This window comes from Anser brachyrhynchus (genome assembly GCF_964034855.1).
Source record: "Anser brachyrhynchus genome assembly, chromosome: 15".
Taxonomy (NCBI): Eukaryota; Metazoa; Chordata; class Aves; order Anseriformes; family Anatidae; genus Anser; species Anser brachyrhynchus.
The window spans coordinates 17,272,856-17,284,981 of NC_137733.1; the positions used below are offsets into that span (position 1 = coordinate 17,272,856).

General features: G+C 38.2%; 1 protein-coding gene across 4 annotated transcripts in view; it reads left to right on the plus strand.

The window, feature by feature from the left end:
- RBBP6 (RB binding protein 6, ubiquitin ligase) overlaps nt 1-10,641 on the plus strand; it is a 31,868-nt gene extending 21,227 nt beyond the window's left edge. For 2 of the 4 annotated variants that reach the window (XM_080556203.1, XM_080556204.1), the window contains 8 exons: nt 265-605; nt 1,720-1,813; nt 1,893-1,971; nt 2,059-2,116; nt 3,275-3,640; nt 3,999-4,100; nt 5,554-7,302; nt 8,146-10,641. In XM_080556203.1, coding sequence (XP_080412329.1) covers nt 265-605; nt 1,720-1,813; nt 1,893-1,971; nt 2,059-2,116; nt 3,275-3,640; nt 3,999-4,100; nt 5,554-7,302; nt 8,146-10,216 — 4,860 coding nt within the window. In that variant the 3' untranslated portion in view covers nt 10,217-10,641. The remainder of the gene's footprint in view (nt 1-264; nt 606-1,719; nt 1,814-1,892; nt 1,972-2,058; nt 2,117-3,274; nt 3,641-3,998; nt 4,101-5,553; nt 7,303-8,145) is intronic. The other 2 variants (XM_080556205.1, XM_080556206.1) reach the window with 1 other exon arrangement.
- The last annotated feature ends 1,485 nt before the right edge of the window (nt 10,642-12,126 follow it).

Genomic DNA, 12,126 nt, shown 5'->3' on the forward strand with positions numbered 1-12,126 from the left:
GAGTAAGGTTAAATTTACTTTTCAGATATATTATCCATTAATACAGAAGCTTACAGCTCCTCAGGGGCAATCAGGTAAATTCAGGTCAATATGTTATTTAACATGATTGCCTCACTTTTGGATTCAGTGTTAACACTAAAGTTAAGTATTTTAAATAAAAATACATTTACAAGAGTACACAAGTAATTTTACTCCTTGGAAAGTTTTTTTTCATACATTTGCTGAATTTTTGTACGACTTTTGTGAATGTTTTTCCACCTATAGGCTGTGAACAACTTCAAAAATGAAACTGGCTACACCAAAAGACTCCGTAAGATTCAGCAGCAACAACAGCAGCAGCCGCCACCACCGCCACCACCTCCACCACCACTGATGAGACAAACAATAACACGCAACCTGCAGCCTCTAATGAGGCCAACAATTTCCAGACAGCAAGATCCACTAATGATTCCATTAGCTTCTCTGTCTTCTCATTCTGCTGCTTTGGCCCCTGGTCAGCCTGTGGCAGCTGCGCTGCCAGTAAATCCGTCTTCTGTCATTGTCTCTGATCTCCCTCCAGCAGTGTCCCTGTCTCTCCGCGCTGAAAAGCCAGATGGACCTTTTCAGTAAGTAAATCTGTAGATCAACGCAAATGTAAAAGACATCAAAATGCTGAAGTTAGATTCTTCCTCTCGAACTTCTCAGTGATTTATGGATCATTAATGACAGTTCCAAATAGTTGTGGAAGTTCTGCTTTTTGTTTTTAGTTTGAATGAGGACACTTTGATAAGTTGGAAGTGTACTTTATTTAAGGACTTTCTCAGAGTTGTTTCTTGTTTGATTCCCTATCAGTCATTCAGTACAGGTTTACCTTGTAAGAGAACATTTTTTCCCTAGCAGCCCTTTATTTAAATGACAATCAGTTCCTAAAGTATTCATCTAGTTATCACGTCAAACCTTCTGGTTGAGTGTATTAATTTTCCTTTACTACTGAGGAGATGGTGTTTTCATTAAAAGTATACAAGTTCAATTACAGGTAGAACTAACCGGGTGTTTTGACATTACTTTTTTCTAAAGTAGTTCTGTAATCATTTTTATGATAAGTCAGAATCATTATCAGTAATACAGATCATGTAGTCAGTGACACGTGCAGATTTGGATAATAGTTCTTTAAAATGTTGTAAATTTGAAGTATTTACAAACATAAAAGTCTAAGTTTGCAACCCAAAGAAGTTCAATGAAAATATACTGAAAATATTAACTACTATTTAGGGTTTATATCCTTTCAACTTTATGCCTTGAATGTAAATAATTGCTCTGTCGAGAAGACTGTCAGGCTTAGCTGTACAGGAGGACAGCTTGAGGACAAAGAATCACAATTTAAAAGAACCTCGAAGGCAGCCTCTGAACTAGCACATAAACATATTTCCTAATAGAATTTTTGTTCTTGTATCTTCCAAAATGAGTTTCAGTGTGGGGGTTATACATACTCTAAGCCTTTCCTTTGCAACTGGCATAATAAAATAGTTTGCCGTTGAACTTCCTCTTTAAATACCAGTAGTCCAAACTGACTTTAGTACTTCATTTGGAATTGACCAACTTTATATTTGTAAATCTGATGAAGATTATTTTTTAGTTCATTTTTCAATTTACAGTAGTTAGTCTTTTCTTACCTTTGACTTTATATTTCAAGTAGCATTTCAAAACGGTGTATTCGGTTTGTTGGTTTTTCTTCTGTAGTGATGCAGATGCTGTTATACCTCCTGCTCTGATGACCGCCGCTGAACTTTCTAAATCTTCCCCTCTGTCAATCAGCAGTTTGTTGGAAGAAAAGGTAAATTTTATTTCAACAAATGCAGTGATTCTTGTATTTTGTTAGAGCCTATTTCTAACAGTTTGCGTTTATTCACAAGGGTTATCAGGTTCCTGTACTAAGACAACCAGCATTACAAAGTCTTCTGGGCCCACAAGGACAATCAATACCCACAACTGGTAAATATCCGCAGCTTTAGAATTTCTCTTAAAAAAAAAATCTTCGGATAAACTGAATGGGATTTTTTTTCCTATCCAATCCAAAAGGTCATCCCATGAGAGCCGGTACAATTCGCTCGGCAGGCGGCAGGCCAGGTTGGGAACTGTAAGTATATTCTACAGAAATTAATACATTATCACTTGTAACCTGTTCAATTAGGCAGTGTCACATAACTTATACAACAGCTGTTTAATAATGAAATAAGTATGTACAGATAGTTGTGGAGAATGTAAGTGGTAATTAATTTTTAAATGATTTTATTTGAATTAGCTCTAACAAGAGGGGGATCTGTGCTTCCAGTAAGACTATTTAAAAGAAAACTCCAGTGCATAATTGAAGAGGACTCTGAAAAATTAATACTTTTTCAGGAAACTGTAACTATATGAACAAGTTAAATATAATTAAAGGATCAGATGGAAAGCCCCCCTTTTGATTACTGGCTGAATATGGCTGACAAAATTGATTTCGCAATAGAATTTGGCCTCCAACATTATTTTTTAACAATTTAGTTGATACTGACTGAGCAAATTGTTGGAAAAGTCAATGCTCTGATTTTATGACAATCTGGAGTTTCTTCAGTTTAGGCCTCTCAAACAGCCAAGCTGCTTTCTCTTACTTGGAGAGAGAGGAGTCTGTTTTATTTATTAATCGTAGCGTCAAGTTTGTCCTTCACTCTGGTATACATTTGTTATAGATAGATTGTAAGTGTGCGTAACCTTTATAAAATCTTAAAACAAAAACAAGGATCCATCTCACAGATTATCTAAAATCTCAAATTCAGTAAGCAAGAAAATAACAACAATTCAGGGACAAGAACAGGCCAAATGCATCATCATGAGGCAACAACATAGGAAGCCTATGTGGAAGATGTTAAAAAGAAGTTCAAGAGAAGATTAGTTAATATTTGTGCAGTACTTTGAAGATCAGAAGTGTGAAGTATTAAGTATGTCAAGGAGTGGCAGAGGAGCGGTGGGCACTTGGCACTTGTGAAATAGGAGTCTTCTTTAAGCGTAGGCAGCCTCCATCCACAGTTGCAAAGCTGAGTATAAGCAGAGAAGACTGGGGGAACTGTTGGGGGTGAGAATGTGGAAAGCAAGTATGAGGATCAAGAAATGTGTGTAGACTCAAGTGAACAGAAAGCAGGGAGAAAAACACTTAAGTTCAGGAAGTACTCCCCACTGTTCTCCTGCTTCCATTCGCTTTCCTCTTTAAAATCAGGGCAGAGTGTAACAAACAGTGACACATGTTTTTGGGTTTCTTTAGAAGTTCAAATCGAGGACGCCCGCATAGTGAACGTACACAAAGGACTCAGGCCCCAACACTGCCAGCATCAGCACCAGTCTTTGTGCCTGTGCCTCCACCTCCCTTGTATCCTCCACCTCCCCATGCACTTCCTCTGCCACCGGGGGTACCACCACCACAGTTTCCTCCTCAGTTTCCACCTGGTCAGCCTCCATCAGCTGGGTACACTGTCCCCCCTCCAGGATATCCCCCAGCTCCTGCAAACATGTCATCAGCTTGGGTACCAACAGCAGTACCAACGGCTCATTCAAATACCATCCCAACGACACAAGCACCTCCTTTATCTAGGGAGGAGTTTTACAGAGAACAACGGAGACTTAAAGAGGAGTAAGTATTTGGCTCAATGAAGTTGTGTTGTTTTTCATTTTTGTATTTCAATAGCATATCGGGCTGCAGTTACACTAAAGTGCGTCTGACATAAGCAAAAGTTACATATAGAACATTTTTTTCCAATATACATTTTCATTGTGGATGGTAAACATGCAAAACTAAAGACAAATGTAACTCTAAAACTTTCCCTAAAACTCGTAGGAATTCTAAACTGTTTTTGCATAAATAGGATGTTCACCTTTTGCATTTGCATGCAGTATACATTTTCTCATATTGGCCATGTTTTGTTTCTTGATGTCTTTTTGTAATAAAGGTCAAACTATAATTGTAATAAAGGTCAAACTTATTTTAACAGGGAAAAGAAAAAGTCCAAACTTGATGAGTTTACAAATGATTTTGCTAAGGAATTGATGGAATATAAAAAGATTCAAAAGGAGCGTAGGCGTTCGTTTTCCAGGTAACTGCTTTACATGTCCGTAATGGAGAAGCAGATTGTCTAGAAGAATCAGGAGGAGTTCCACTCCACCTCGCTATCTTTAGATGGATTGGATAATTCAAGGGATTAGCAGTGACAGGAGTTTCCTACGTAGCTCAGATATAGCAGAGCTTGCAGTTGACTGATAGTTATCATTTGGCAGCAGTTATTAAGAAGCAGGTGTCTCTTACTAAAGCATCTCTATAACCATCCTTCACCTCCTGACAACCTTGAGGAGGCCAAAAAGTGAATAAGTGTAGTTGCTAGATGTTCTCTGTCTCCCTATTCTGATTGTAACCATTACTTCAGTGCACTTTGGAGGAGATAGGTGAGAGAAATTGTCTTCGTTTCCTCTTTTGTCTATCTTATATGGATACACGGAGAGATTTTAACCTGGACTGCAAACTGGTGGCTTGCGCTAGTATCTTGTTTACATTGTTAAATTTTTCTTAGGACTTAAAAGATCAGATGTGTTTATAATGAATTCTTAAATTGTTGAAGGACTTTCAGAGGAAGAATGATGCTAATGAGTATGTGCAGATTAACGTGAAATAGTTCTTTAAAAATTAACGAAAGAAAAACTTGTCAAGGAAAATACTCAGGATAGTTTGCATTTTCTATCCCAAAAATTCACTTGGGCAGCAGCCTGAATAACTATTAGTAATGTTTGTTACTAATAGTCTGAATGTCTATTAGTAATGTTCTCAATATCTTTATTAAGAGTAATGGCATTGATTCATAATATTACTAGAAGCTGTTTAAAAGCTTTTACATATCGTTTTACTTGAAATGAGGTCACTTGCCTTGGCTAGAACTAGAAATATGTGCAAAATTTTGCTAGGACTTCTGGCTAGAAGTTTATTAAATTTTACGGCATGTAATGTTGCAGTACAAAGTATTATGTATCCTGTACAGATTGCCAAATAAGCAGTGAAGTTAAATTGTCTAAGCTGGCATTTTAGAATTGAGCTTTACTGTCTTCAGACAAACTCGTATTTTCTTGATACTTGGTACTGCACTGTAGCCATTAAGACTTGCGTATTTTTGCATCTTACTGCAACATAAACAATTTGCATTGCATTGTAGTTGCTGAGTAGTGAAAAAAATGTACATTTGTGTACCAGCAGAGGCCAGTATACACCACCTTAAATCAATCAATAGCTGTGGTAGTCAATATAATAGAAGTGAGTGGAAATAGACTTTACTCTTCCTGTATGTTTTTACACTAACAAAGCAGCAACTGTTCCGTCTTGTAAGCAAAAACTTTTACATGTTTTCAAGTTCTTCAGTTTGCAGTAGCATTATGTCAGCAGCTGAAAGAAGCTTTGACATAAGCATGTGGAGAGGAAAAAAAAGAATTGAGAGAAAAAAAATGGGGAGAGCGACTGTTTTGAATTAACTTCTTCTTTGTTTTTTGTGTTGTGTTTTTTTTAAGGTCCAAGTCTCCCTATAGTGCTTCATCTTACTCTAGAAGTTCATATACCTACTCCAAGTCAAGATCAGGTTCTTCCCGCTCCCGCTCCTACTCTCGATCATTTAGTCGTTCCCATTCTCGTTCCTACTCGCGATCTCCTCCGTATCCAAGAAGAGGCAAAGGGAAGAGTCGTAACTATCGTTCTAGGTCAAGGTCACATGGTTATCACCGTTCAAGGTCAAGGTCACCTCCATACAGAAGATACCATTCTCGATCAAGGTCTCCAGTATTTAGAGGCCAGTCTCCCACTAAACGGACTATACCGCAAGGGGAAGGAGAAAGGGAGTATTTTAACAGATACAGAGAAGTTCCACCATACGATATAAAAGCTTACTATGGCAGATCTGTTGACTTCAGAGATCCTTTTGAAAAGGAAAGATACAGAGAATGGGAAAGGAACTATAGAGAATGGTATGAAAAGTTCTACAAGGGCTATGCTGTTGGTGCTCAACCTCGACCTCCAGTAAATAGAGAGAACTTTTCTCCAGATAGGTTTGGTCCACCTGGAACCAGACGAGAGAATTCGCCATATGCTCGGGGACGTAGGGAGGATTATGCTGGTGGGCAGAGCCATAGAAATCGTAATATAGCTGGAAATTACCCTGAAAAACTTTCTGGAAGAGAGAGCCATAGTATAAAAGATCCTACAAAGTCAAAAGAGAAGGAGGTTGAAAATCCATTGGGAGATGGCAAAGGAAATAAACATAAAAAACACCGGAAGAGGAGAAAAGGGGATGAGAATGAAGGATTTCCCACTGCTGAGTTGTTAGACAGTGCAAGAAAACCAAGAGAACCAGGTACAGCAGAAGATGTTAAAACAGACTCTCTGTTCATGCTCCCAAGTAGAGATGATGCCACACCCGTGAGAGATGAACCTATGGAAGCAGATTCTATTGCTTTCAAACCAGTGTCTGAAAAGGAGAAAAAAGAGAAGGATAAGCCAAAAGCAAAAATAGACAAGGCAAAACGGAAAGCAGAAGTGGCTGCTCCTCCTAAAAAAGACAATATAATAAAACCAGCTAAAGCTTCCCAAGAGAAGGTGGACGCCGATCGCGAAAAATCACCTCGAATAGAACCTCCTGTGAAAAAAGTGAAGGAAGAGTTGCCAAAGGCAGACAGTGTTAAAACGTCTTCCTCTCAAAAGGATGAGAAGGCTACTGGTACACCACGGAAAGTTCATCCAAAAGTGACAAAGGATCACCCGGAAACCAGACCAGCCAAGGAAGAAAAGACAAAGAAGGACCATACAAAAGAAATCAAGTCAGAGAAACCCTCCAACAAAGAGGACAAGTCAAAAAAAACTGTTGAAAAAGGCAAACCTTCTGATGCAAAAGCTGAAAAAAGAAAAAGAAAAGCAGATGAAAAGGTTGATAAAGAACACGAAGCAACTTCGATAAAGGCCTCTAAACCAGAAAGTGCTGAATCAAAAACATCACCAAAGGGAAAAACTGAACCTGATGGTGAAAAAGGAGAGAGAACTCCAGAAAAGGATAAATCTGCTTTTCTTACCACTCCTGCAAAAAAGATTAAACTTAACCGAGAAACTGGCAAAAAGATTGTGAGTGGAGAAAATGTGCCACCTGTGAAAGAACCTGTCGAGAAAGCTGAGCCAAGCAGCAGCAAAGTTAAACAAGAAAAAGTGAAAGGAAAAGCGAGAAGAAAAGTAACAGCAGCTGATGGATCTGGTTCAACTCTTGTAGATTATACCAGGTACCTAATCGTTTCTTTTCCTGTGCTTTCTCCCTTCTTCCCCTCTAAAATATAACGTCCTTCTGATAACTAATGAAAGGAAAAACAAAATCCCTGCTCAGTGAGTGAGTGAGTCATCGTTGAGCTTTTCAGTTAAATTGTACTTGGGTTCAGATCAAATTTGGTGGGAGCAAACAAGCAGTCTGTAGTGAATGGAAAGCTTATGAGCTTAATTCATGGGTGATATGGTTGACCCTTACTCCTGGGTCTTTTTTTCCCTCTTAATCATTACCCTTTTGAATACTGCTACACATTGCCTCTTCGTGGTGTCCTTTCTGTCTTGTCTTCAGCTTAATGCTAAAGGCAAGGATAACAGATATGTCTGTACAGTGCAATGTTTTGTATTTTAAAAATTGCAAGGTACTGTAGCTGTCTTCTTCTGTTAGAGTGACATGAAATTATAACTTGCAGAAGTAGCATCTTGGTTGCCAATACACTGTACTGCTTTGAGCCCCTAATTGCTCCTTAATTGCTTGCTTACTTGTCGAAACAAGAATATATATCTAATTTATCTACTATTGATAGAAATAGGACATCAAGGAATTACCAGATCAGACAGTCCCCAATCTGATAATCTCATGTCTTAGTTAATTAAATGCATAGTAGGAAGATACTAAATTAATTGATTGCTCATAATCTTAGCCAGTGGACTCATCCTTTTTCATCTGCTCCTTTGTTGAATATCTTTTGAAAAAAATATTGAAGATTTATGAGTTAAACAAAGGCCATTTTATAAAATACTATAAAAGACAGCTGTGCTTGCATCTCTACCCCCTTATTAATGTATGTTTTTTTTCTTCTTAGTACAAGTTCTACTGGAGGAAGCCCTGTTAGAAAGTCTGAAGAGAAGCCAGATACAAAACGAACTGTCATCAAGACAATGGAGGAGTATAATAATGATATAACTGCTCCTGCTGAAGATGTCATTATTATGATCCAGGTTCCTCAGTCAAAGTGGGATAAGGATGACTTTGAGTCTGAAGAGGAAGACATTAAATCTACCCAGCCTCCTTCAAACATAGGAAAACCTGCTAGTGTAGTAAAAAATGTGAGTAGTAAGCCTTCAAATCCTGTAAGACACAACGAAAAAGAGACTGAGCTTTTGGAGAAAACACAGAAAACTACAAAAGAGTTGAGTTATGAAAGCTCCCAGCATGATGCAAAAAGTTCAAAAAGTTCGATGTCAAATGAAAAAGGGAAAACCAAAGAGCGAGATCATTCTCTGTCAGACAAGGATGCTTCTGAGAAGAGAAAGAGCAGTGTTCAGCCAGAAAAAGACCACTCAGAACGTGCAACTGAACAAGGAAATGGAAAAAATATTTCTCAATCTTCCAAAGACGGTAGATCTTCAGACAAACATGATTCTGGCCGTGGATCCACTGCTAAAGACTTTACTCCTAACCGAGACAAAAAATCTGACCATGATAGCAACAGAGAGCATTCTAGTTCCAAGCGTAGAGATGAAAAAAGTGAATTAGCAAGGAGAAAAGACTCCCCTTCTCGAAACAGAGAATCTACATCAGGACAAAAAAGTAAACCAAGAGATGAACGAGCAGAGTCCTCCAAAAAGGGCACTGGAGATTCCAAAAGGAGCAGCTACAGTCCTCCACGTGACCGAAAGCAGTCAGATCACAAAACTACTCATGATTCCAAGCGTTCATTAGAGGAGCACAAACCTCTAGATAAAAATTCAGGTAAGGAAAAGGAGAAGGAGAAAGAAAAGGAAAAGGAGAAGGAGAAAGAAAAGGAAAAGGAGAAGGAGAAAGAAAAGGAGAAGGAGAAGGAGAAAGAAAAAGAAAAGGAGAAGGAGAAGGAGAAAGAAAAGGAAAAGGAAAAAGAAAAGGAAAAGGAGAAGGAAAAGGAGAGGGAGAAAGAAAAAGAAAAGGAGAAGGAGAGGGAGAAGGAAAAGGAGAAGGAGAGGGAAAAGGAAAAGGAGAAGGAGAGGGAGAAGGAGAAGGAGAAGGAGAGGGAGAAGGAGAGGGAGAAAGAAAAGGAGAAGGAGAAGGAAAAGGAAAAGGAAAAGGAGAAGGAAAAGGAAAAGGAGAGAGAAAGGGAGAAGGAGAGAGAGAAGGAAAAGGAGAAGGAGAGAGAGAAAGAAAAGGAGAAGGAAAAGGAAAAGGAGAAAGAAAAGGAGAAGGAGAGGGAGAAGGAAAAGGAGAAGGAGAGGGAGAAAGAAAAGGAGAAGGAGGAGAAAGAAAAGGAGAAGGACAAGCACGTGTCTGAAATAAAGAGCAATAAAGAAAAAGAGTTGGGTTGCAATAAGCCACCTTTGAGACAAGAATCACCAGATGCAAAAAATGAAAAAGAAAACATGACTGGACAAAACGATAAAACTGGTGTCAAGCCTAAGCCTCAGGTAAGCAACCCCTCACGGCTGTCTTCTGATCCAACTCGAGAAACTGATGAGGCTGCATTTGTACCAGACTACAATGAAAGTGACAGTGAAAGTAATGTATCTGCAAAAGATGAGGAAACTGTAGGAAAAAATTCTAAAGAATTGAAAGAAAAAGCTGTTGATAAGGTTAAAGAGGATACAGCAGCACCTGCCACAGTTGACCAGCCTGAAGCAGGCAGAAGTCAAAGTCAAAGCAGCCCCAGTGTTAGCCGCAGTCGTAGTCAAAGCCCTTCTGAGAGTCAAACTCGAAGCCACAGCAGCAGTGCCAGCTCAGGAGAGAGTCAAGACAGCAAGAAAAAGAAAAAGAAGAAAGAGAAGAAGAAGCACAAGAAACACAAAAAACATAAGAAGCATAAGAAACACACTGGAAATGAATCAGAATTGGAGAAAAGCCAAAAACACAAACACAAGAAGAAAAAATCAAAGAAGAGCAAAGATAAAGAGAAAGATGACCAAAAAGTTAAATCTGTCACTATATAGAATGACAGATAAGAAAAAATTGACTTAATTCCTAAGTCATCTGTATTAAATTTTGTTAAAATGTAAACGAATTCAAGCGTTGTAAATAATGACATGAAAGACCCTGTGCTGCACTTAAAATATTGCTGCTTGATTATTTGATTTTTACATCAGAGCTTTATAAAAGTGAACATTTTGTACAGAATTGTGAGTTGTGACCATGTAACATGAAAGGTTTTGCTGGGGCATCTTATTTTTAACCACCGTTAATTAGTTTGGGTGGAGTTTACTGTACTGTGAAAATTTTCACATTTGAATTTTTTTTTAATTGCCTGGCGGAAGAAGCTGGTATCAGTTATGAAATATCTGCAGAATGATTTGCAGAATACATTACAGCCCTGTTATGTCACTTTTTGATTACAATAAAAAGTTTTCAGTAAACTTTATTCCATGTGATGAGATTTCCAGTGATAGCTGAACATAAGCAGAGAAAGGAGTGTCAGGAAAAAAAATTACTAGTAGCTTGCTGATAACTAATGTATGAAATATAATGTATCGGGGGGGTAATTTTGAAAAGACTGCTTGAACTTGAAATCTTTTGCACTGATACAATGTGGGGAGGTATTTGCCAAGAGGTGCCCTTTTCCATGTACCCCATCGAATTTGTTTTTATATTTCAAAAAGTATATGGCCCCAGAAATGTAGCCACTGTTAACATCTGGTACTGACTATTTTAGAACAATGTTATATGGGAAGTTGTCGTATTTCAACACTCTTCCAGTTTGTTTAGAAAGCTGTTGCCATTTGTTGGCAAACATTTACACATACATTTTAACATGTCCTGTAATCTGTATTTCCTCTCATAACCAAAAATGAATTTGGAAAAAGAAGAAAAAATATTAGAAGGGCATATTTCTGCTTTAGACTGGTTTGAACAATGGCAGAAAATCTAGAAAATACAAATTTAATTAGCTTGGTAGTTTCAAGAAGGAAGTCATTTCTTCTTTCTTTTCACAGGTGGCAGTGGTGGGTGTTGCTAAACTGTCGGAAAACCAGCATGGTGATAAATACATCTCATAGTGCATGAAGGGCATAACATCCCAGTAACAACTGGACTTCGTAGTGAAAGCTCTCCACTGTTTCTCTGTGGGATTTGCCCCAAATGAATTAAAAGTACTAGATATTAAAGCAGCGTTTCAGGGCTTCCTGCTTGCAGAAATTATTTTGTTCGAATATCAGCATTGTTTGTAGGAACTGTCACTGGGATATCTAGCAGTACAGAGATAATAAAGTAATTCTTCGTTTTGCTTTTCAGTCGGTTGACTCACATTTTAAATACCAGGTTAGAGATAGAGCATCTTTTCCTTCTGATGGCTAAAAACAATAGCGGAACTAGTACTGGATTCGCTTCCAGTACTTTGTACTTCTCCATGCCAAGGCATTCTTGGTAAATTTCAGATGTTTTCTGCACAGGCTTTCCTTCCAGAAGAAAAGAAGTAGCTAATAGACATGGTGTGTTCATCTAGCATTTCCTGCGTGTGGTCCAACAAATGTGTCTGTCCAAAGTAAACACCAGATGTATTGGAATTTTAGGCAGCTTCAGCCTGACCGTTTTTATATAGTCTGGGCTCATGATGATGAGGCCACTGAAAACAGAAAATGTATTTAGCACTGTTCACTGTGAGCATACTTTGGCCTAATGAAATACAGAAAATTTAGCTCTTAAGTGAAGTGGGATTCTTACTTGAGTTGGAATGTGTTAATGTGCTTTCTTATTAAGGGTCAGAGTAACTGGTAAGCTTATGTAGAAGTTTCTTTGTGAAATAGCTCCATAAAAACAGGCAAAATGCTGTATTTTTATATAACGTGCTGAGAAAGCCGTAGTCAATGCCTGTCTTAATACTCTGTTAAACTCTCCATATTTTTTTCAG